This window comes from Gopherus flavomarginatus, chromosome 16 (genome assembly GCF_025201925.1).
Source record: "Gopherus flavomarginatus isolate rGopFla2 chromosome 16, rGopFla2.mat.asm, whole genome shotgun sequence".
NCBI classification, from domain to species: Eukaryota; Metazoa; Chordata; order Testudines; family Testudinidae; genus Gopherus; species Gopherus flavomarginatus.
Genome location: NC_066632.1, coordinates 25,042,173 through 25,067,609, shown reverse-complemented (window position 1 = coordinate 25,067,609; position 25,437 = coordinate 25,042,173). Strand labels below are relative to the sequence as shown.

The 25,437-nt window shown below is 51.5% G+C and overlaps 1 protein-coding gene across 1 annotated transcript in view; it reads left to right on the top strand.

Moving 5' to 3' along the window:
• Window positions 1–25,437, top strand: part of LRP1 (LDL receptor related protein 1) — a 179,810-nt gene that overhangs the window by 17,728 nt on the left and 136,645 nt on the right. Inside the window, exon 2 of the mRNA XM_050925636.1 lies at window positions 22,661–22,783. Coding sequence (XP_050781593.1) covers window positions 22,661–22,783 — 123 coding nt within the window. The remainder of the gene's footprint in view (window positions 1–22,660; window positions 22,784–25,437) is intronic.

Genomic DNA, 25,437 nt, shown 5'->3' with positions numbered 1-25,437 from the left:
GGGGTTTTTTTGAGTTTTTAAAGTGGGGTGTCAGAGCAGAACATGAAAGCACAAATGTTAGTGTTTGCTTCACCCTGGTGGAATAAAGCCGCTTGTTTTGATTGTGCTTTTCAAACTGGCAGGAGACGCTGGTCTCCGATGGATTCTGCTGCATGGGAACAGGCTGCAAATGGTAACTGTTTAAATAGCCTTAGAGGGGACGGGGGGAGCCCAGTGGAGCAGTGTCCGATGGACACACATTGCAGACAGATTCGGAGGGCCTAGGAGTTCCTGGAAATAAGATATGGAGCTTTCGCCTCTGGCCCGCTGGCTTTGATCCAAGCTACGCTGGTTGTGGACCACAAGTCTGGGCCATTTGATGCCTGCTTGGTGTGCAAGGAGAACTCCTACTGTAGTGCTATTCAGAGGCCCCAGCGAGGTTGGGTCCCGTCGTGCCGGGCACTGCAGGGAGAGGCAGAGTCTGGCCCCGAAGAGTTTATATGAGGCTCATCAGAGAGATCAAGGAGGGAGGAGTCCCGGGGTCCGTCTACACTGCAGCACGAGCCCCGGGTTGGTAGAACTCGAGTTAGCAGGCCCTGGGTTTGTTAACCTCGGGCTGGAGCGTCTACACTGGTTTTGTTAAGAATTGTTGACTGTGGGTCCCAGCCTGGGGTTTCAGCATCTCCACTGCGTTGTGGGGGCCCGAGTCCAGCCGCCTGCATCCCAGACTCCCTAGTGGCTGCCCGTAATGCAGCTGCTTTAGCCCTTCGTTCCTGGTGCAGTGTGGGAAACCTTGACTGTCCAGAGGACAAAGGAAGTTGGCCTGTGGGGTGGGATTGGTGGGCTCCCTGAGCATGAGTCCAGTGGGGCTGTGTCTACACTGGTGAGCAGTAGGGCTTGAACTCTGGGTCCCAGCTGGACTCTGGCTTGGACTCTGGATCCGAGCCCTGGGTTAGCCCGATTTGTGGTGTAGACAAGATCGGGGTTGGCTTGAGCCTGTGTTTGAACCCTAGCCTTGGATTGCAGTGAAGACCTAACCCAAGGGACAACTCCTTCCACGTCGGCATCGCGGTGTGTGGATGGGGTGGGCGTTCTGGCACGACGCCAATTTCACTCCCCCCTCTGGGCCGATCCCAGCATATTTCCACCTTTGTTCAGACGCTCTGGAAGGGAACCCACATGTTTCAGGTGGAAAGGCCTGGATCTCTTCAGGGCCCTTCTGGGCTTTAGTAAAGTGCCTTTAAAAATTGCCAAACGCAACAGAAAATTGGGTGGAAAAATGACCAGGGGGCGGCAAAATCCCGCCCTTGTGTGGCGTGGATGCTGTGAAAAGGGGGAGAGACCCCGAGACTTGGCTCCGGCACCAGCTTTCCTGGTAAGAGAAGCGGTTTGCACCGATGAGCAGCTTGGGTAGCGGAGCAGAATGACCCACCTGCCACATTGTGTTCCCTTTGCAAAGTACCCTCTGTGCCCAGGACTCAGCCCCTCGGTTCCTGCACCGCTGGGTGGGAGGGGGAGGCAGAGCCATGCCAGAGCATCCCCCTGCACTGAGGAGCCGCGAGTCTTTCTGTCGTTGCTTGCTGTGTGGCTGGGATGCAGAAGGGCCTAGGTATTTCCCCCTGCAGCCAGGAGCAGAAAGAACCCGGGTCTGTGGCTCTCAGGTGGGCAAGGACTCTGAGTTTGGGTTGCACCAGCGAGGCTTGGAGGCTTTGAGGGGTTGTTTTGGTCCGTCTAGGTTTCGCAGACACCCCTGCGAGCGTCTGATTAATCAGACAGCTCCCGGCTTCCTTGTGGCACCTTGGCCGCTGCCAGACGGGCGTGGGGGGAAGACGGTGACTTGGCTTCGGAGAATGAACCTCGGAGGTTATGTAGTTTGTAAATGGGACACTTGTTCTGAAGCCTGGAGAGGGTTCTTCTCCCCCTCGCCTCCTTCCTCTGGCTGGGAATGGGGCAGGCGAACGGAGCTGCAGAACTTCCAGTGCATTTAAAAGAGGGGATGTTTCCCTGGGAAAAGGACATGGAATATCTCGCTGCCTCTTCTCCGGGTTTGGGCACTGACTAGCTGCCACCGCTCCTAGGCGGCGTGTGTGTGCGGGTTTCTCTCTGCAGCCTGTTGCACTTCACGCCCTGCAGGGCCCTCCCCGGGGGGCTGTGGGATGTATGGATTATAGCAGGCCGTGCCCCGTTTCATTGCGGTTGTGCCTAGAGCCTCCGGTTGGTCTGGGCCATGTCCAGCCACATGGGGAGAAACGGTCCCTGCCCCAAAGGCCTTACAATCTGAACCAGCGAAGAGTGGGAGAATGGGAGATTGTCTCTCTTCTTAGGGTGTCTTGAGTGGAGAATTAGCCCAGGTTCTTACTCATCCTCTGGTCCATACATAACAGCAGCTTGCCCAGTGCTTTCAACCCGGGCTAGTTGGCTCAGCTGCGGGGTCTCGAATGCTGCTTTCACCGGGCTGGTGCTCTGTCCACTTTGCAGCGAGGGCCCAGGCTAAATCGCTCCAGTTCTCCCCACGGTCCCATCCTGTTCCTCCTCCCCTGCCGCCCGTGTGCCCAGGAGGACGGGCAAACCGCCCTGCCCTCCGCTTGGAAAGGATCCCAAAGTGGCGCAGACTCAGCCCCGTGGGATGTGCCCTTTCCCCTGAAGTTCTAGCAGGACGAGCGAGGCCGTGGTAACTCGGGCAGGGCTGCGTACTGCAGCAGCGCACCCTGGGTGCCAGTCTCCCAGGCTAACTCTGCAGTGACGGACAGCTGGGAAACTGAGGCCTGGAGAAAGGGAAGACTGAGGCAGGTATATAGCCCAGATCCCTTTAGTGCCAGGCCGGTGTCTTAGCCGCAAGACCAGCCAGCCTTTGTCCTCTCTGGGCTGAGGTGCAAACATCAATGTTAGGTCTGCAGTGCTCGTTGTCCTCCCCCCCGCCCCCACGGTGTCCCTTCCTCTGACCTCTGCACCTTGCTCTGCGCGTCGGGCTGTCTGGGGCTGGCTTTGAAGGCGCCACAGGGTGACTGTGGTGTTGCTACAGCTGATAAGACGCCAGCTCTGCCAGCAGAAACAATGAGCCCCGGTATTGTGCCAGGGGCTCTGGGACACGGAATTACATGGGGACACTCCAAATTTAATCCAGATGTAACTGACGGTGTGAGTTTGAAGTGGATCGTCTAAACCACTTTAAACCCAGGTGTGGACATTCTCCCTTGGAATTAATGGCCTGAATCCAGGTTAGCTGAATGCAGATCAAACACACGCCCGGCCCGTGAGAGGGCTGGATTCAGGAGCTTTGCAGCATTACTGATTAGGTAACGGTAGCACAGAGATGGGGAACCTGTCGTGATGCAGCAGGCCCCGGCTGGCTGGGAGTTCCACATGTCCTGAGTCTGCTCCTCTTGCTGTTCAGTCGCTCTGGGCTCTCCCCGAGATGTTTGCACGGTGCAAAGGGTGAAGGTGCGCTCGACTCACAACCAGATGGGGCTGGCCAAGAGATCAGCGTTAGGCCTTGGTGGCAGGGCGGTGTGGGGGGTGGATCCCGGGGAGAGCAGCCAGCAGAATGATACTCAGAGGAGAACGCATCGCTCTGTAAATTCCATGGCAGCATCTCGTGCCCCGGGCTGTTGGCTCCAGCCTCGCCCACTGTTTGCTTTGGAGACTATTAGATGCAGGCCTTGGAGGGTGATATTTTGTACCTGTGCACGTGAGGAGGGTTCGTTCTACCTGCTGCCAGCCCAGCATTCCGGGGACTGGCCGAGAGTCAGGACACCTGGGTTCTGGTCCCAGCTTCGCCGGTGACCTTGGGCGAGTCTCTTCTCCGTGCCGTGCCTCTGTTTCCTCTCCCTCCCCTTGTCTGTCAGAATGGCCTGGGCTAATAGTGAGGCTGTCCAGCACCTGGCTTTACCCACAGAGCCTTAAGCTTTGCTTTGTGTTTCGTGACGTGCCCACCTGCCCTCCTCAGGGCTGCACGAGATGAGTTGTCTTCCCCTCCCCACTTACCCAGAACCTTTTTAAAACCCAAACCTCCTTTTTCCACGGGCTGTGGGTCCTCAAGGAATGCCGGGCTGGTGGTGACGGTGCTGTACTGGGGCAAGAGGGCATGGGGTCAGTTCCTAGCTCTGCCACTGATTCCTGGGGTAACCTTGGGCAAGTCACCTGGGGCCAGATTTCCAAGGGCCCTGATGTGCAGCCAACAGGCCGAGCTCCATAGAAGCGCCGAGCGTGGACCTGGGAGGTCTTTGGAATTCCGAGTTTTCCCTTGGGTTTTCTTTGCCAGAATCCCTCCTCCCAGGTGTGTGTTTGTTTTTGTTTTTGCCGTGTGTCATTTGCTTGCGTGGCCTCCCCCCCGGAATTGGCCGCATTCAGGGAAGCTCTATAACCCCCCTGTTGGCGTGGCGGGTGGTGAAAGGTGCCAGAGAGGTTTTTAACACGCTCAGTCTGCAGAACGGGTTTGGATGTTTCCATGGATACAAGAACATCTGGAGTTTTTAGTTGGTGCCAGAAGCGATGCATTACTGTTGATTGGGTGGGGGGTACAATTGACAGTTTTTTTTGGGGGGGGACGTGACCACTCCACATGTCACCTCTGGATCTAGAACAGAGGTTTGCAAACTGGGTAGAAGCTGGTGTTAAATGGAAGGCAGATACCTGGGAGTGGGGGAGTGACCCCATGTGCCCCCCCTGCCCCGGGGTCGTCTTGGGTTGGCACTAATGTAAATTTGGGAAGGGCTGTTCCCCTTGTGCTGGAGGATTTAAACCAGCAGTGAGTTAAAAGGAATTAGGAGAAGACCTGGTTTGGAGGCAGCTTATCCACCTGTACCTACTCGAGGGCTCCTCGCGGCTTGCTTCCAGGCTAATGGAGGTTGACGAGGGGACCTGGGCCCAGCCGGACCATGGCTCTGATTCGGCCTGGCAATGCCTGTGTTCACGGTGCGGGAATTCCTGAGGCCGTTTTCCCTTGAACAGAAGCAAGAGGCCTTGAGAGAGGCCAGCGGCTTGCATGTGTGTGGGGGGTGAGGGGGTGACGCGGGCAGTGGATGCTCTGGCCAGAGCAGAGGCAGAGGGAATGCAGAAAACAAGCATTTTCTTTTTCAAAACCAAACGAACCCGGGGCCCCATCTTTAACGTGTTTGTGGCTCCAGCCCCGTCCCCTGTTGTCCTTCCCAGTGACTGAATTTCCGGCTGGGGCTGGGGGCCGCGGGAGGTGCTTAGAAGGGTGTGAAAGGCTGGCTCAGCTCAGATCCCCCAACTCCCATCTGCCACATGGGGTCTTCAATGAAGCAGGCCGAGGTCAAGGTGCCACCTGCCTAACATGGTCACCTGCTACCCAAGACCGCAGAGGTAGCATTGAAATAGCCAGGGGCTGTTGCACGTTTTGTTGCTGTGGTTTGCTCCTCACGTAGATCTAATCCTCCTCCGCTGACTGGGACGAAAGGAACAGGACGTGATTCGGGGGAGGAGCGGGAGGGTGGGCTTGTTACTACGCTTAGCGGTGTTACCGTTTTTTCCCTGGTGGGAGTTAACATTAGTTTGCATTTTGCTCCATAACACGTTGCTTGGTCTAGATATTGGTGCACGTCCCACTCTCCTGGTTCTAAGAGTTTGTCTCCGTGAAAGTGACGTTATTATGAGTCTCTGTACCCAGTTCTTACCCGGCGCTTGGCAGAGGAGGTCAGTATCATTCTCCCCATTTGAAAAAGAGGGAGACTGAGGCACAGAGCGGGGATGTGACTGGCCAGCCGTCACCCAGATGTGGGTAGAACCCAGTTCTCCTGAGCCCCAGTCCCGTGTTCCACCCACCAGACACGCTGCCTCGGGTTTCAGAATAGCAGCCGTGTTAGTCTGTATCTGCAAAAAGAACAGGAGTGCTTGTGGCACCTTAGAGACTAACACATTTATTGGAGCTTAAACTTTCGTGGGCTACAGCTCACTTCATCTGATGCATGCAGTGGAAAATACAGTAGGAAGATGTGTGTGCGCGTACACGCACACGCACACACACACACACCATGAAACAATGGGTGTTACTATATGCACTATAAGGAGAGACAGAGCCTCTGCCATGTACATTGGCCAAACCAGACAGTCTCTACGTAAAAGAATAAAGAGACACAAATCAGACGTCAAGAATTATAACATTCAAAAATCAGTTGGAGAACACTTCAGTCTCCTTGGCCACTCGATCCCAGACCTAAAAGTTGCAGTATTACAACAAAAACACTTCAAAAACACTCCAACGAGAGACTGCTGGATTGGAATTAATTTGCAGATTGGACACTATTAAATTAGGCTTGAATAAAGACTGGGAGTGGATGGGCCATTACACAAAGTAAAACTATTTCCCCAGGCTTATCTCCCCCCACCCCCAAGTTCCTCACATCTTCTTGTCACCTGCTGGAAATGGGCCATTTTCATTGCAACGACAAACAGCTGCTTTTTCTCTCCTGCGGATAATAGTTCACCTTAACGGATCACTCTCCTTATAGGTTTCAGAGTAGCAACCGTGTTAGTCTGAATCCGCAAAAAGAACAGGAGTACTTGTGGCACCTTAGAGACTAACACATTTATGGTAACACCCATTATTTCATCGTGTGTGTGTGTGTCGGTCTGTCTATCTTCCTACTATATTTTCCACCGCATGCATCCGATGAAGTGGGCTGTAGCCCACGAAAGCTTATGCTCAAATTAAATGTGTTCGTCTCTAAGGTGCGACAAGGACTCCTGTTCTTTTTGCTGCCTCGGTTGGCTTTCAGATGAAAAGCTGGCAGAGTCCTGGTCGCATGCTGCCCTTTCTCTCTGGATCTGGGGGGAGGTGGGAGGATTTTTCCGCAGCGTTCCTTCCGGCATCTCTCCGCACGGGGCCCAGAGGATGACTCTTTCTGTAGCGTCTCCTCTTTAGGTGCCGGCATAAGCCGACCGCTGGCCCGAACAGTCACAGCGGGAGCTGCCGGATTCGCTCCTTGCACATCTGGCCCTTTGGTTGCCTTGCTCTGTGGGAGCTCCGCTTCTCTGACACTGGCCCCGGTGCTGGGCCTTGAGCCCTTGAGAATCTTCCCCGTCGATCGCTATGGAGTGTGTAGGGCAGTGGCAAAGTGGATCCATTGAGTAACTTAGGGCTGGGATGAGGGGAGCTTTCCCATGGGGAGATGCTTTTCCGGGTGAATTATTCTGAGTGTGCTGATTCTGGAACAGAAGCAGAGTCCAGTGTGCGCCCAGGAGCTGGGGGGCCGTCACTATTCTGGTCAGTTTCCCCGTGTAGACAAACCCTTTTTTGCAAGCCAACCAGATTGAGTGGAATAACTAATTGCACCGGTGGCCCTGGCCTCCTTCCAGGCCTTTAAGCCGTTTGGTTTATCAGTGTCCATCCAGGCCGGAATAATTTCACATCCACGCCCAACCGCTCCCTGTAACCAGATTCCCTCCCAGGGGCACCGCCAGCTCAGTGCTCTGATTGCTCACCCTCAAGTCCTGCTCTGTGACTCAGACATCCAGATGAAATGCCTATTAATCCCTAATGTAAAATTGCTTTATTGCCCAGTGCAGACCCGGTCTCTGGAGGAGCCTTCGTCTCTCCACTTCAGCCATAAATAACAGCATCCCAGCGCAGTAAAGTGCATCCGGGCAGAGCTTTAACTGCTGATGTGATAAACGCAGTTGCTTATTGCAGCAATAAATAACCCCCCAGACCTGTCAGACCAGGGCTGAGATGAGCCAGGCCGTGCTGTCCGGCTCTGCCTGGGTCTCCGAGCTGCAGTTTTATGGCAGCAATAGACAGCAGAGTTAGGGGGGAGACCCCCTCCTGGATACAGTAGGACCTTGTGGCTTCTTTGCTGGTGTTAAATAACCAGGGAACTGGCTTGGGAGAAATTTTGCAGGGAACAGTGTGGTGATGGCCTGTTTCTATGTCTGCCATTGGCCTGCTGGGCGAGTTTAGTCTCTGCTCCATGCCTCAGTTTCCCTCTCTCCCCTTTGTCTACTTGGATTATAAACTCAATGGGGCCACTGGGTGCTCCTGTAATGCATCTAATGCTGCAGAAAGAAACCCGGTAAAACTCCCTAGGGGAAAAAGGAGCGCGACCAAGCCTTGCTTGTCCTAGCCCTTTGGGGCACGGTGATTGTTTGCTCCGATACCAAAAGCTTGTTAATAACCATGACCCCCTAGGGCAGGGAAGCCTCTTTGCTTTGGTCATTGCTGGCCTTTCAAAGGAGGAAATCCATGTTTATTTCTAAGCATTTTTGTAAATCGCTATAGACTTTCACAGTTGTGCAGAATTAGGGGGTATCAGCCAATGGAGGGGGTCAGGCAGTCATTATTTAAGAACATTGAGATTCAGAAGGGGAAAGCTTTTATAACCATCACAACACCCACCCAGGTCTGAGCCGGCAGCATAAATACCCTGAAATCCAACCTCAGTAAGTTCCCAGCCCCCGTTTTTCTTCCTTAGCCTGCCTGTGAAGTCCGATGATTCTAGCTGGAAATACTTTTCCGTCGGTTTGCGGGCGTACCGCGAAATCGACGTTGACTGGCGTGGGCTGGTTAAAAATCGAACCCCTCCAGCCCTGGTCCCAGAGTTGGGCTAAGCAGGCTCAGAGGGGAAGCTGTCAGTGTGAATTGTTTTTGTGTTAAAGGCCTTGCTCTCTTCAGCAAAGAGTGTTTTCCGGTCACTGTGCCAGGAATGGCGGCATTCGGGGCATCGGAGCTCAGGAAAGACAGCCAGGAGTTTCTTCCTCTCCTGAATAAAAGGGAGCCAGTTGTAGCAAGTTCTTCTGAATGCAGCATTATCCCTGTGCAAACCCAGGGAGGGAGGCGAGCTAAACCTGGATATGCATGCCCATGTGTTTCCCCAGCCCCTGCCCGTTGTAACGTGATGCCTGCGAGCAAATTTAAAATAAATCCTCCCTCCCCACCCAGTTACAGCTGGTCTGTTACATTTTCTTACCCAGACGTTATGTGTATGATGGCAGTTCCTATATGCCTCTCCTGTGACTGGGTCCTTATGCTCGGTGCTGTACATACACGTAGGCCGGGTGTACCCTGGGGAAGGCAGGGCCTGTTGCCATGTTTAGCTAATATGATTTTGCCCTTAGCATGGGTGACAGCGGTTGTGTTTAGAACATCGTTGCTGGCCAGGGAGGTCTCTTAGCCCTTGTCCTTCTCTTAGGGCTTTGCATGCAGGGGTCTCCCAGTGGAACCCAGGCGTCCTGGTTCCCGTCCCCATTGCTTGTAGTCCTTAGACGCCACTTGCTGGCAATAGAACCCGAGACCCCGGACTTTCCCTCCCCCCCTTCTCTATGTACCAGATCCCCCTCTTAAATGTATTGGAGGGGAGAGGGAAGGCAAAGCCATGGGGAAAAAGGTGGAGGCCGAGAGCTTGGAGGATACCACTGTATCCTCTTCTGTTAGAAGAGTCCAACTGCGGCTAAATTACTGAGCCCGTTCTATATAGAAAACCCAGCGAACATTTGAAAATTTAAATTGCAAAAAAGCTGTTTTTAAAAAAAGAGCAGGATCTCGTCTTGAACCCCCCTCAGGCCGTGCCTGGCTGTCCCCTCTTTCTTCCCTGCTTTCATTTTGCAGCGTCAAGCAGGCCCATTTTTAGCTTTTACATCCAGTTACTTGTTTTGTTTGGTCCTGTCCCTGGCAGGTTACTGTTCCTTCTTCCCAAGCCTCAGCCTGTGGGCTGGGCAGAGACCCTGCTAGAGTGGAAAAATCCTTCCAGCTTTGTTGGCATCTGGTTTTAAAATGCGAGTCTGACTTTTATCCTAACCCAACGGGAGAGCGGAGGCGGGGAAGGAGCTGGGGCTGCAGAAGAAGGTGAAACCGGCTGGTTCCTCCCAGACTAGATGCAGATCTCTGTCGGGGTTTAAATTGCCTCCCCTTGGAAGTGTTTGAATTGAGGTGACCAGGGACGCCTTGTGCTTTTAGGGCGAGAGGAATCCTTAGAAGCCGCAATATGATTCCACCCCCTCCCCTCGAATTGGGGGCGGATGCTCATGGGTCAGCACCAGCATCTCCTGTTCACTTGCTTTCTTCTGGTTCCTCCAGGCCACCTTGTTCTCGTTTGCCTATGCTGATAATGAAGTAGCAAAACCCCAAGTGGGTAATAACCTGAGAATTCAGCCCCCGCCCCCCCCAAGGTGTTCACTCCTCCTGGAGATGCAGATGTGCGGCTCCGTGCACAGCCCTCTCGATTTCAGGGGCACTTCTCGCGGGCATCCGGTTGTCCGTTTCCCCCCTGCCCCTCAGGGGCTCGTTGCAGGATCGGGGCGGGAGGAATGTATTTATTCATGGAAATGAGAGGGGGATTGGGCTCAGGCTGGTTCCCTGGACTGTGGTGGTAATATTCCAATCCCTCACTCCTGACTTGCAGCCCCTCTCTCCGCCCGCTAGCGCAGGCCTGGGTCCTCCCTGAATGAAACGCGCATGTATAAATGACACGCTAGAAAATGGTGCTGTCACTGTGCAATTGGGTGCGGCCTAGACGCTCCCACTGAGTTTTGGGTCCCCCTTTGCCGGGCACTGCAGAGAGACACGATCAGAGCCGGCCCCTGCCCCGCGGAGCTTGGGGTCTGAACAGACAAGAGGTGGGAGGGGAGACAGGCGCGGAGAGGGTGTGATGTGCTCCGAGTCCTACACCAGCTGGTGGGAGAGCTGGGAATGAAATTCCTCCAGTCTCCTGGCTCCCAGCCCAGTGCCTTCTCCCCTAGAGCATTCTGGCACCCAGCCCTAGTGTAGCCCCTTGGGTTCTAGTCCCATCTCTGGGGCGGGAGTCTTGTCTAGTGGGTAGAGTGAAGGAAACGGAGTCATGACTCCTGGGATGCCTTTTCCAGCTGTGGGAGGGGAGAGGAGGAGGGGGCTGGGAGCCAGCACTCCTGGATTCTGTCCCTGGCTCGGGGAGTGGTGTCTAGTGGCTAGAACAGGGGAGCTGGAAGTCAGGACTCCTGGGTTCCATTTGCAACTTAGCCAGATCCCTTGGCCATGGCGCTTGTAGAGGGGCAGTGTGATCTGGTCTTTGGGGTGTGTGCGCATTGTTTTTATTGTGGTTAGCACCTCGGAGTTCCTGTCATGGACCCAGGACCCTGTCGTGACAGGGGCTGTACAAACAGAGTGACAGGATGGCATATAAATTGGGGTGGATGGTGTGGAGGCAGTATTATTTCTCTCTGTGTGCCAGTCCCTTCTCCTAAAGAGGGGAAACTGAGTCACAAAGTAGGGAGCCAGGTCACCCAGCAGGCTGGTGTTGGAGCTGGTGGGAGAATCCATGCCTACAAAGCCCTGTATCCTGCTGCCTCTCAGAGTAGCCTGCAAATGGCTCCCAAATAAGTGTCAATTTAAAAAATTGAAATGAAGCAAGACCCAGGTGTCCGGGGTTCGAGGATTGTGCTTTGCAGACCTATTGCTTGGGGGGTGCTATTGTAGGTTTGCAGACCTATTGTAGGGCTTGGGGAGGGGGTGGGATGCTGGCGCTTCGTAAGGGGGAACTGGACCGTGTGGAGGGAACCTGTTGATTTGTGTAAATCATGCTGAGATGGAGATGCTGCTGGCTGCTGCTTTCTATGGGGTAAGGGAATGAGGCTGCTTCCTTCTTCAGTGATGCAGGCCAGGATAGCACCAACGAAGTGAGATACGGGTCCCATCGCACCGGGCGCTGCGCACACCAAGAGACAGGCCCCAAGTAGACAAGATGCAGGGTGGGAGGGGAAGGACTTGTCTGCCCCACCGGGCTGCCGAGTGAACTGCTTCGGGGTGAACCGCTCTCTTCCCCTGCCATTTGGGAAGGGGTACGAGGGCCACTTCCTAGCGTAGCGTTGCTGTCAGTGGCGGGTAGGGATTTGCTCGTTGCTGATGTGCTGGAGCCGAGGACGCAGGAGGCCCAGAGACATCCGCCGAACCTTTCAATCCGTTCGTCCAAGCAGCTGTAGTTCTTGTTCCGTGGCAGGGCAAACGATAAACATACGCCGGAGAGGGGGACAGAAATCGAGGCGTTGCGGCGTCCTTTCTGGGCTGCCCAAAGAAATGTTTTTAAAGACCTCGGCAGAGGCTCTGCCAGCCCTTGGTTTTAAACTCCTTGCGGTCCTCCGTGGTGGTAAAAATAAATAAATAAATGAGTCCGGGCCCAGAAAAGCCGTCAGAGATTCTTTCCTGTTTTTCGTTTCTCATCTGGTGCTTTCAGCCATGTCTTGCTAGCCCCCGTGTTTCTTAGGAATGGTGCATTGCTTCTGTTGGAATATTTTTTTTCCTGCAAAGCCTTTTCTTTTCCCCAATATTTAGTTGTTTTTATGAGTTTATGCCCTGTGGTTTATAGGCAGTGGGCTGACTTGAAAGAAGAAAGGGGAGGGAAAAAGTATGTATTTGAAAAGTCAATATTTAGTTTGTAATTGAAACAGCCCTTCCCCCTCAACTGAAATAAGTTACAAACAGCAAAAATGCCTGTGGCTTTTGCAAAGGAGAATAATTCTGAGTCTTAAGAGCGTCTCGTTCATGGGAATGGAAGCTCCGATAGAGCAGGGCTGGTTTGAATGTTCTAATCCAGGGGGTCAGATGCAAGAATTGCAAAAATGTTGCATTTGAAATGTGTTGAAATCTTATATTTAAAAGAAACAAACAAACCTTCCAAGCTGTGAGCCCAGAAAGTAGCCTGCAGGATTTAAAATCCCCTGCTAGCTTGCCTCATTTTCCAAAGCAAACACTTTGACAAGTTTACGTTGGTAAGTTTGGCATAATTTTTATGGAAATTTTAATAGTGCTGAGGAAATAACTCAATCCCTCCCAACTCCAGGCTTTACTAACTTCTGTGATTTGTTTTTCTTATCACAAGCCTCATGATTTTTTCCTTAAAAGCTCCAGCTCCTGGAGTCATTGGATTGAATCTCAGCTTTCATTTTTTCAATAATCGAGATGCTTGCCTTCATCGTTGCACAGAAAAGCTTGAAAATCTAAACCCTACAGGGTGAAAACCCAGAAGGTGAAATACTTCCCCTGCCCAAAAAACCCCCTTTCATTCTTAAAAAGAAAAAAACCTCATAATTTTTAAGCCACTCATTTGGGGGCGTGGCTTGACTCATACTTCTCGAATGCTTGGAATTGGCCGTGTCCGGTCTCTGGCAAAGTACCACAAAACTCCATTATTTGAAACCAGGGCTAGATTTAATACTCTGAAACCTGCCTCCCCTGGCCTGAGCCTGAAGCATGTAAAATTTCAGGCTGAAAGGTGATTTTGTTAGGTGATATTTTAAAGGGTGCGAGAGAGGGACGGGGTCGAATTGGGTTAGGAACCAAATGCTCTTATAACCTTAAAGCATTTAAACGTGCCTTAAAGTGCCTGGCAGAATTGGGAGATTATAACCTTAGTTAGGGCTTGATACTCCAAACGCATGCATGCTTAATTTTGAGCACAGAGCGGTGCTGGTGAAGTCAGTGAGACAACCCTGTGGTCACAGCGCAGAGCTCATGAGCAGCCCTGCAAAAGCAACCCAGGCAAGAGGCGAAATCCAGATTGTTCTCTTCCCCCCCCCCCCCCCCCCCCCCGCGAGGATGAAGGCTTGAGTTTTCTGGAGTTTGTTATAGACAATGAAAGACTATTTACAACAACCAATCCTGGGAAATACTTGGAAATCCTTTCCCAAAGGGATTCTGGCACTCGATTTCCAAAATAATCTGAAGAAAAGTATGGTGGAGCTTGAAAGTGTGTCTCTTTCACCAAGAGAAGTTGGTCCAATCAAATAGCGCTCACCTCACCCACTTTGTCTCTCTTGTATCCCGGGACCAACAGGGCTGCAATAATGCTGCAAACAAAAAATAACATTCGGCAGTGAAGAATCTGAGCTGAATTGGAGACTGGCTGTTGGGTTTGAATGGCGTGGAAGGGGAAACAATCCAACAAAAACCGAGTGGATACAATTTGGGCCGTTCTCAATTGCTCTGCAACTTCTCTGAGCTTCGGTGTTCATTAAAGCGTCTCTGTGATCGCTGGCGTGCCTGCCGCTGCAGCGTGACCAAAATAATGTGCTTTGCCCTTAACAGTACAGTCACATTCTGCTTAATGTGGAACTCGGCCGGGTTGAAAGCACCAATAATGTTATGTAAAAAAAAAACCAAAAAACAAAAAACCAAAATTGCTTGGCTCTGCCTTCCCACTTCCTCAATGATATGTTAATATCACATCAGACCTTTCCTCCTTTGCCGAAGAGACCTTAAATACTTTCTCTTTAACCTCTCCAAAGCTTGGAAGTATTACATTTTAGGATCTTAAATGTTAATGCATGAAGGTGGACAGTTTGTGTGAGCGTGCTGACAGATGACTGAACCAGAGAGAACAGTCGCTTTTCTCCCGTAGCAGGGAGAATTCTGGATAAAACTGAAATGATCAGGCTGGAAAACAGAGCGAGAGACGAGGAAAAAGTGTATCTGAAAGGCATTGCTCTGAAATGCAGGTAGCTTGAGGGAATAGATTTGTAGGTATCGATTTTAAAGGCCCATGGGGAACCTTTTGGGATCATCTGATCCCCCCCCCCCCTGCATAAAACAGAGCAGAGAATTTCCATTCAGATCATGTTTCTTGAGCTTCCCGCCCCAGGAGTGAATTCAGAGTGAGCTGCTTGTCCCTGGCATGTGGTGCAGATAAGTGGGTTTTGACTGGCTTCCAAAGCGCTGGATCATGTGCACTAGCGCAGAAAGAGGGAAAAAAACAACCCAAACCAAACCCCATAAGGAATGTGGAGTTGATTCATTTTTTTTTCTTTTCCCTAAGAACATCTGTTTTGCAAATCATTCTCATTCCAGTCAATATTTATTGCCAGTGCTGTTTCCTTTGCAAAGTTAAAACCAGCCACCTCCCCCGAAAAGGAAGAGTCCAAGCAGGAGTTAGTAAAAAAGAAAACTCGCTTAAGCAAGAAATGGATCTTTCTGGTTACTTCAAACCTCTGCAAGTTTCTCTACGGGCCCTCATCACTGCAGTGTCTGTACCTGAGGTTGAAAGCGTCTATTCTGCGCTTCTCCAAACAGTTTAAAACTAGAGTGTCAGTTTCATGTTTTGACCAAAAATTGAAGGGGTATTTATTTATTTATTTATTTTTAAATAGCATCTTTCTCCTCATTATAAATGCAAGGAAGTGTGGTATAGTGGATTGAGCCACTTAGGGAAATGCCTTCGGCTGTCTGAGTTCTAATCCTGACCCCATTTGTCCTTCCCTTGATGGAAGTGTGCCCCCTGTAGGACTGAACGGCAGCGGTGGACGCTGAATGTCACAGACCTGGACCCTGCGGTGCCAGGTGCTGTACAAACATAGAACAAACAGGCAGTCCCTGCCCCCAAAGAGCTTCCAAGCAAAGTACCAGCGCTGTTGGGGAGGCACTAGCCCTTTCATTGAGTGCTCTGATGGATCGTTGTGTATGTCACAGTAGCATGCCTGAACCGTGATCAGGGCCCCTAGTTTTGAGGTAGCTCCCATGCTGAAGAGCCGACAGGGCAGACGCTGGTGGAAAGGGAAACTAAGGCGCGAAGAAGGGAAATGACTTGTCTGAGGTCAGCAGCTGAGCAGGGATTGGAACCCAGGTCTCCTGAGTCCCAATCTAGCGCTCCACCCTTTAGACCACACTGCCCCTCTATTTCCTCGCTGGAGTCTCTTCATCTCTCTGTTGATCAGCTGCTGGCGGCAACAGCGATGCTGGCCGTGTTGCTCTGTTCGAGAAAAGGGGGCTTTCTCTCCTACCGGAATAGTCGCTCGCCTTTTATTTTTAGCAGGATGGCTGCTGACTGCTAAAGAGGCAAATGTTTTCTGTGGACGGCTTGTGCAGCTGTCCCATCCCTGCGGACTGAGCCGACCATTATATCCTGCATGAAGGGCCCATTATTCTCCTCCCAAAGTTGGAGCTCTCCCCTATCCCTTCCAGTGCTGCGTCTGCCCGTATTTCAATGAAAAGCTTGGCTCTTTGTAAACGCTCCATCAATGGATACCTTCTCCGATTGTCCACCTGGCACCTTGACATGCTTACTTTGGGGACTCCTTTAACTCGCCAAGAACATCCTGCAAAAAAAAGTGTAACATTATCAAGCCGCTTGAATGGTTTCTTTTCTAAAGAGAGAACGGAGCTTTCTTTGCTGCCCTCCCCAATGTCTTTGTAACTTGCTTTTGGTCTGTAAAGCTGCCAGGAGCGGTGATGGTGTGAAAGGCTCTCTTGAAAACACATACTGGCATTGTGTGGCGTAAGAGGCTGAAATGATCTTAAACCCCAGCGATACGCACGTGTGAGCAGAGCTCACATTTTTAGCGGAGGAGCTGGGTTCGGATGCAGGCCGGTTGCAGGTTGAAATGGGACCGTGGGCGAGGGGAGTACCTTTCGCCTTTGGGTAACATGCTCGCGGTGGTTTCTCAGAGTTGGAAGAAGCTTTTTTACCTCTTTGTATCCACTAGCTCTGAAGAATTAGACGAGTCTCATCTTGAATTTCCCGGTCTAAATGTTTGCACAGGGTGGTGCATGTGTGAAGTGCTAGGTACTGGCCTGGTAGGAGTCACCGGCTGGCGCTTGTTACTCACAGCCTTATGAGCACTGTTTCTTCACGCGGCTTTGGGGGGCGTGCTGTGTCAGTTTCATGCTGCAGTTTCTTTGTTGGAGTGCTGTCGCATGTGGCAGGAGACTTTTTTTCTCTCTACTGTAGTTTGACTAGAGCCAGTTCTTGGGGCAGAGCCAATTTGTGGCATTTGGGTTGGGATTCCTGAAAGAGGAGGATGCCTGCATGTTGTTTGTGACCACCTCTGTTCCAGGACTGATGTCTATAGTGCCACATAAGTGACCTCTGGTAAGAACATACCCAGAATCGGCGTCACTTTCTCCTCCCATGGGAAACTGGCCCCCAAGTCTCCCAACAGCCCCTACAGAGTGGCCAGTTGATGCTTGCTGTGGATTTAATCTTTCTTTCTAGTGATTTCCTTCCTCCCTAGTTTTTGAGCTGGGGGACGGTGAGTGAGGGAGGGATGCAGAGGCGAAATGGGGATCGCCAAAGCCAAAGCCTGAAGCCAGGGTGGGGGAGGGGCATGCTGGTTGAGGCTGGTCTGTGCTGTGGGAGGTCATGTCTAGCCTGCTAGAATCCTGGGAGGGTGAGGGGCAGTAAATCCAGGGCATTCTTTTATATTCCCCTCCCCTGCTCCATAGGGTTTGACAAGCTTGGGGAGCTGGGATGCCCGGGGGTGTGAACTCCCTTGGCAAAGCAGGATTAGGAGTGAGAGGGAGTGGAACCTGTCAGGTCTGAAAGCACTTGAGAGGAGCCTGCGGCCAGGGTACTGGGTTTAGGGATATTTATGTGGATCACAAGATTATCGGGAGTTAGAACAGTAATCCAGAGTTTTGGCAGGACTGCAAACCCTCCTGTTTCAGGGCACGAGCCGACCTCTGGCTGTAGGGGTCAGGAGGGAACTGTCCCATGAGGCGGCTTATCCTGGAGCTGCCTCCTACAGGACTCCTTGGACCTGCTTGTGGAGCATCTGGTACTGATTACTGTCAGGCAGGAAACTGGACTCTGGGTGGCCTTTGGTTCTGATCCAGGCTGGCGAGCTGTACGTGTCTCTCTTGCTTGTATTTTTCATTGAGGGCGGTGTTTATTTCATAAGACTTGCCTGATCGGATCAGAGCCGAGATCCATCTGCTCTTGGAGTTTCTTGCCAGCCACAGCAGTGCCGGGTGCTTCAGAGAAAAGTGTAAGAACCTTGCTGTGGGCAGAGGTCTCCTGAGGGGCTCCCTGTAAAGGTCTCCTTCAATCCCTAATAGTCAGACAATAGCTTATAACCTAGTAGCGTGCAGCCATGGGCTAGGAATCTGTTGTTCCAGGTGCTGAATAAACACAGAGCAAAAATGTCCCCTGCCCCAATGAGCTTCCAGTCTCACAAGCCTGAGATTTTATATCCCTTGCCCAGCTTCTAGCGTGGACCTTCACAGCTCTGGATATTCATTTAGTCCGTGGAATCATAGAAATAAAGAGCTGAAGGGACCTGAAGAGATCGCGTCGTCCACCCCACCCCAGGCTGAGGCAGGATATCCGATCCCCCTTTGAATCTTGCTAAATGCGGTGCTTTACCAGCATTCTGTGGCAAGGAGTTCTGCAGCCTAAACTTGGCTTGTCGACACATTGAAGCTAATCTGGAATAAGGTGAAATAAGGAAATTGAGGGTCACTCGATGAAATTAGTAGGCGGCAGGTTTAAAAACAAAAGGAAGTGCTTCTTCACACAACGTCCCGTCGGCCTGTCTGAAACCCATTGCAAGGGGACGTTGTGAAGGCCAAAAATGTAACTGGGTTCAAAAAGAATTGGATAAATTCAGATAGGCCCATTGGTGGCTTTAGCCAAGAGGGTCAGGGATGCATCCCCATGCTCTGGATGTCCCTAAATCTCCAACTGCCAGAAGCTGGGACTGGACGATGGGATGGATCACTTGAAAATTGCTCTGTTCTATTTATTCCCTCTGAAGCATCTGGAACTGGTCACTGTCGGGAGAGAGGATATTGGGTTAGATGGACCATTTGTCTGACCCAGTATGACCGTTCTTAGTTAAAGAGGATTGAAATTCGTGGTGAACTCCATGTGTGGACTCTCCTATTGTGGAACGAGAGAACCTATTCCAAATTAGTTTAATCCATTTCGAAAGTGGATTATGCTAATTCGGAGCAATAGTGTCCCTGTGTCGAGCTCATTGGGCGTAGTTGATCGGGAAAAGCTATTCTGGAATATCGTCCTGTGGAGAGGAGCGCTAATTATGCTTTGTGTGGTGGGTGGGGAAGTATTTCCTGTTATCCTTGGCCAAGTGACTTTCCAATTTCACGGTTTTACAGCAGTGACAGATTTATGTTGCACTCCCCTTAGTTATTTCTCCCGGGATCCCTATGGGGACGTTGGTGGTTCCTTGCACAGACCTAAGCGGGGAAAGCAAGGCGAGGCAGGCCTCTTCGCCACAGACGCTGGAGGGAAATGAATGCAACCTTCCCTGCATCTGTCGGGAACGCTGGGTGATGGCTTGGTCATTAAATGGCAGCCAACGAGTCACATCACCCATAGCAACGGCATCTTCCCAGATGTAATTGGCATGGAGACGGGTGCATGGAAGGATGCACTGGGGGCGGGAGCTGTAGGAGGGTGAAACTCACCCCGATGTGGGAGGGAGAGGGGAAGGGGATCCAGCACAAGACCTGGACCATGTTAGTCGCACTTTAACCCAAGGCTTTGTGGGACTAGAACAGGCTTTGTCTCTTTAACAATGCAGGACACTTCTGTTGTTTTAAAAACCCGCCTCCTCTACAGCAGTATCAAGGAGATAACGGTTAATGTGTATTAACATTCGCTTGGCTTGCAGACCCGCTTGCTCTGTTTTCCAGGCTTCTGGGGGCTGTAGCAGGAAGCTCCAGAACCTAGGTACAAACCTGCCGCGGGCGCCTAGGAGAGGGTTACAGTGTTGATGGAGGCTGCGGGGTTGGGTATTGCACTTCACAAACAGTATTTAAAGACTCTAAACCCTTACGAGCTGGGAGGGGGTTTATCCCCCTCGGAGTGGGGCACTGAAGAGCCTAGTGACCTGTCCCTGCTGGCTTGGGGCAGAGCTGGGAAGGGCGCTAGGTTAGGAGACCCCGATTCTGTTCCCGGCTGGACCGCTGACTCCCTATGGGGGCCAAGTCACCCCCTCTGTGCCCCATGCGAGGTCAGGGAGCGTGATGGTTGTTTGTGTTACTGTGGTGTCTGCTAGATGCCTAGAAATGATCAGGAAGGCTGCCTAACCGAGAGTAGGGCCCCTTGGCGTAGGGGCTGCATGGACACACAGAGACAGTCTCTGTCCTAGAGACCTTGCTGTCCATACTAGATGAGAGGAAGGATCTTAGGCCTGTGCTTTTAACTCTGGTTGCAACCAATAATCCTTCCAGAATCCAGTGCCATCCTCAGTCTCCTTCTCTGCTCCTCCATTTAGGGAGGAAGCCGTATGGTGCAGGAGGAAAGCCCCGTATCTCTTCCACACTAGCAACAGGGCCAGGAGGGAAATAGACCCTCCAAATCTAGTTCAGCTGGCATGCAGGCTGTTCCCCCATGTCAGCACTCAAAGACACCCCTTTCTGGCTGCTGTCTCAGCCGGCCCCAGGGGCCTTGCACGAGGCTACAGAATGAGGTTGGGGTGGGTGCTGAGAGCCGTTGAACCAAACTTTAAACCTTGTATATGACGGAAACCACTTCAAGCCAGGGAGTGCGGCAGCACCCCTAGTTCCAGCACCTATGGGTGGGCTTTAGAGCCGCACTGCTGTTAGCATGTTTGCTTGCACCCTGCAAGTAGGAGCCTGTCTCCCTAGGCAGTGCACAGATATGCCTACAGCCCGTTTGGGTCACACTTCTGTTTTTTCTCTACAACCAGGAGTGCTGAAGTCTGTCTTTTCCCTGAAATCTGAGATTCTCTCGGTCCCGGGACGCCCAGAAAACCAGCAAACATCACCACACTCACTATAAAATGGCGAGAAATAGCCACCCTGCTGACAGTCCAATTCCCTCTCTGCGTTTCAGCCTGCTGAACTGGTCCTCACGTGAGCTCGCTCCAAAGAGCAGCCCCAAGTCCAAAACCCTTATTGCCTTAAAATACCGACCCTTCCTTATTGCAGCCGTTGTGCTGAGCATTTTAGCCGATTCTCTCTTTTTTTAAACATTTATTTTAATGAGTTTTTAATTAATTGTCTGCTGCTCTTTGCGATCTATTTATTTTTAAACAAAGCTCCGAGCTGTGGTCTCTGGGCGACAATTAGCAGCGAGCTGCTTTTTCACTGTACATGACATTCTTCTGAAAGAGAGAGCCTGCCAGCATGAATATGGAGTGAATTTTGGTTCCTTTGCCATGGTAGCTCCTAAACTTTTTTTAAAAAAAGAACACTCCCCCCGCCCCCGTGTCCTAATAAAAATCAGCCTAGATGATCATAATGGTCCCTTGTGCCTTTAAATGCTTTGAAAATATCAACAATCGCTCCCAGTGAGAGCTCGTCGAGTGTCCTGAAGAAATATGCAGCCCCAGAGTGCTGCAGAGACGCCCGGAAATCTCCTGGCACTTCCCTGTGAAACCTAACGAGCCGCTCCCTAATATTTATTTCTGTCCAGCTGTCTGCTCTGCTCCTCCGCTCCCCCTCCTTGCTAGTATCAGGCCGCTGTGTAATGGTCGTTCATCTTCTAAAGCTGGGGTGGAAGGATTTCTCTCTGGCATGCTGGCTGGCTGGGGGCATTGGCTGGCTGACCCCGGGCCCTACCCAGAGCCCTTGTTCAAGTCTCCACTCTTCCTACATGATCTGAAGTCACATGGATGTTTAGACACCGAACTCCCATTGAATTAGGTGTCTAAATACCTCTGGGATCTGGGCCTTTGGGCCTCAGGTCCCTGTCAGTAAAATGGGGACAGTGGAATTTCCCCCACCGTGGGGGGGTGTGGGTGTGTGTGTGTGTGTGTGTAGATGGTGAGGGCTCAGACACCGTGCTAAGGGTGGGTCCAGAACTACCATAGACTGCTGCAACTCTGATTTCAAAGACAATAGGAGCCTGGGGGACCTGCGTATATTCCCGTCCCGCTGGGCGTGCAGGGGACCCAGAGTGACACGACTCTGTGTGTGTGGGAGGGCGGGGGTGAGGGGGACTCTGCTTTACTGTCTGCGTGGGGCGGGTTGCAGGGTGGCTTCGGGGGCAGGTTTGCTTCTGAGCCTTGGGGGGTGCGGTGGGAAGGGAAGCAGAGGGTCCCCCATTTCCCTGGCCTCAGCCGTGTCTGAATCCCCCCGTGCTGGGCCTGTTTGCTTAAGGATAGAGTCTGAGGCCTAGCTGTCTAGGCTCTCCAGTGGCTGCTGTTGCCGTGGCGACGCAGCACCTCAAACCTCCTCAGAGGTCGGGAAAATGGTGAGGTGTGTCTGGTCTGGTGGGTGGGGTGCTGCACTGGGAGTCTGGGCTCCTGGGTTCCTTCCCCGCCCCTGCCAGCTGCGTGACGCTGGACACGGCACTTTCCTGTGCCGTGCCTCAGTTTCCCTCCCACTCTTTGTCTCGTCTTGCCGGGTGTCTGCCTGGTGCCTACTAGAATAGGCTATGGTCTCACATGAGGCCTCTGGGTGCTACTGCAGTACGGATGAGTTCTTTTACACTTGGGAAACTGAGGCACGGAGCTGGGACGTGACTTGTGCAAGGTCCCACTGTGGGTCAGAGGCGGAGCCGGGAATAGAACTGAGGAGTCCCAAGAACCGGGGGCTAAGAGTGTGTGTAAAAAAGGACTTGTTGGAAAGTGAATTGTGCTCTAGTGTGTAATATTGCAAACCAGCGTAATCTCACCAGCTGTGCTACCTTTGTGATTTAAAAAAAATGACGTTGTTTGCTCTTATCTGGGTTTTTTAAACTTTGTTTTCATTATCTAGCCTAAAAAAAATTAAACCGCCTTTGGGCTCCCAAGCACTAATTTATCCAAGTTAAATGATCTTTAAAATCTGCTAACGCATCATGGATCCTAGCTCCTATAATTAATGCCTCTGTTTAAATCTTCTTCTTTCCTTAGGGGTGAGACAAGACGGACCCTGATGCTACATGCAGAACTTTTGCTGAGACTTAAAAAAACAACCCAAAACAAATCAAATCCAGCTTGAATTTCTTGTAAATAACTTGGCTTGAGAAGAAACTCACCATGTTTATTGTTATTGTTGTTTTCTTCTCTTATGTAGCACCGAAGACATGTAGCCCTAAACAATTTGCATGCAAAGATCAGATTACGTGCATATCTAAGGGCTGGAGGTGTGACGGAGAGAAAGACTGTCCCGATGGATCCGATGAATCTCCTGATATATGTATGTATCACTTTCTTTCCTGCTAATTGTCTGTATTTATATTTTTCTACTGCATGCATCTTCCAGGGTCCTGAACTGGCAGCAACATGAAAGTTTCCTCCCTCATTCATTTTCTTTCTATAGTACTGTTCACTTGCCACATCTATAGGTGCAGGTGTGACAGGAAGTTCTTAGAAGTATAAACCGTCCATTCTGTATGACCCATCATTCTTCTGTCTACCCCAGTAGCATGCTTCTCAAATGCACTGTTTCGAGGAGACCTGCCGCCTCATGGATACCTTTGAACATCTTTGTAACACTGTTATTGTTGGAATCACTGTACACTGGAAATAAAAAGAAACGGGAAACAGAGGATTTAGCAAGAGCCATTTACGCGGAAGGAAAGAACCCTGCAGCACTGTATGCTTCCTGTCTAAATAGTCTGCGTGGGGCCTTCATTTTTGGTTCTTCGTGGGACTGTTGTCTTTGGCATTTAGATTATTTGTGTTGCAGAAGTAATGCTGGTTGGTGTTAGAGATGAAGGAACTGGGGTATAAAATGTAGTTCTCTAACCTCGTGCGTGTTTTGTTATGTAGCTCTCTTTGCAGCACAGGCTTGCATTCTGAAGCTTGGACCCTTGGTTTTATGGATCTTGGTGTTTGACCCAACTGCTCACGAGGAGTTGGTCAGAGTCCACTGTTTCGGTGCTTAAGGGTTCCCCTCCTTCCCAAAGTTCTAGCTGGGTACAGAGCCAGGCCAATGTAGAGCCTTTTCCTTCACCCCAGAAGTGGGGGATATTGGCAAGGAAAGTGCAGTGTGGAATGTTTGGCAGGCTGCTTTACTGGTGGAGGGAAGCTGAGAGGGAAAAAAGGGGGTGCTTGGGCAAGGAGCAGCCACTTTCCGAGTGTGTGTGTGTGTGTGTATAGAAATGATCTTAACCCCATTGCAGAGAGGCATGACTCTGACAGGGGTTATGCTCCTTGGTGTCTGCTGCATCCATCCTTTCCTGCAGCTGGCGAGGAGTGCTGGTCTCATGGGAGGAATCTCTGAGGCGTCAAGCTCTGAGTACCCTGGAGCGAAGAGCAGAGAGGCTGACGCAGACCTGGGGAGGGGGTGTGTCGTGGGGGGCGGGGACTGGGGAGAGTTTGATATACTTGCAAATTTGCTGCAGCCAGGAAGATAACTGGAATCTGCCCCTTTTGGGCGCAGACCTAACAGGGTACCTGTGTGCGGGAAGGGCTGGGACAGAAGAGAAAAGGGACAGATTTTCCTGGAGTTGGGAACAGCCTCTGGGCAATCAAAATAGCAGTTCCCAGATTTGTGTGTTTGGTTTTGGGTCCATCAAGTTCCTTTGCCTCAGCTGCAAAGGCTGGGCACGCCCCTCGCTGCAGAGCAGCTGCGTGGAGCTGTAGGGACTTTATGGGATATCTGCCTGGTCCAGCGAACGCTGGATCTTAAGGAAACAGAAAGAAAGGAGAGTAACAACAAACACATCTCGATTGTTCAGGAAGACCAGGGGCTTGTGGAGGGCGCCTAGGAGGGGATCTTATGTTGCTGATATGGTACCTGTGTGTGTATATATATATATATATTATATGTATGTGTGTGTATACGCCACCATGCAGAGCTTTGTGGTGCCTTTTCGTAGAGAGACAGCAATCCTCCTACATAGCATGGGGGAAGCAGCATGTGGATAGCATGCAGGACTGGGGTTAAGCAGACCTGGATTCTGTTCCTGGGTCTATCACCGGCCTGCTGGGAGACCTTGGGCAAGTCACTTCCTCCCCCTCTGCCTTGGTTTCCCTGTCTGTAAAATGGATACCTCATTGACAGAGTGCTTTGAGATCTACCACTGGAGAGCTCTAGCTGAGAGCCAGGCTCTGCTGTGTTAGGATTAGACCTTCAGTGACAAAGGGGATCGAACCACAAACACAGTGGGTGGCCCCATCTTGAGTTGGTCGTACACCGCAAGGGCTGGTCTGTCTTTTCCCCTGATGCTCTGGCAAATGTGTGTGTAACTTGCCATGCCAGTAAAGCCTCTTTTGAATTTGTAAGGACTCTTGGTGGGCTTTTCAAGTAGCCTGAAGTGTGGGACGGGGTGTTAGGTGCCTAAATCCTTTTGATTTCGGTTTCAGATGTCAAATGCTCTTTGGGCTTTTTCCATCCTCCTAGCCTCCAGCACCGAAGTCGGTTCCTGGCTGCACCATCTGAAATAAAGGTCTTTCCGAAGCGGCCTTTTGACTCAGGTTATTTATTAAGGCACAGTGACGCAACCACCTCCCGATGGGAGAGAGAGAAGACGAAAAGGCTGGGACGGGCTATCTGGCTCAAAACAGTCGGCAGCCCTGGAAAATTCCTGTGCTAAACGTGGAGGCTCTTGCTGCTGGAACACATCCATCCTGGTAGACGTTCCACGTGCCCCGTTTGTGCTCCCTTAACTGGGCTTTTTTTATCCGTCCGGACAGATGCAGCATAACCTCTAGCGCTCCCTGAAACTAACTTTCTCCACCTTTCTCCCGAAGCTTCGTTTGCCAACCTGGGTTTACCCTTGAGAAATCCATAGCCTGCCACGCACCCACAAGCACCCCACCACCCTGGGTGATTTTTCTTTTTTGAGAGACCCTTTTTCCATCCTGTAGGATCTGCAAGGGTTGGACAGACGCCTCCAATATTCA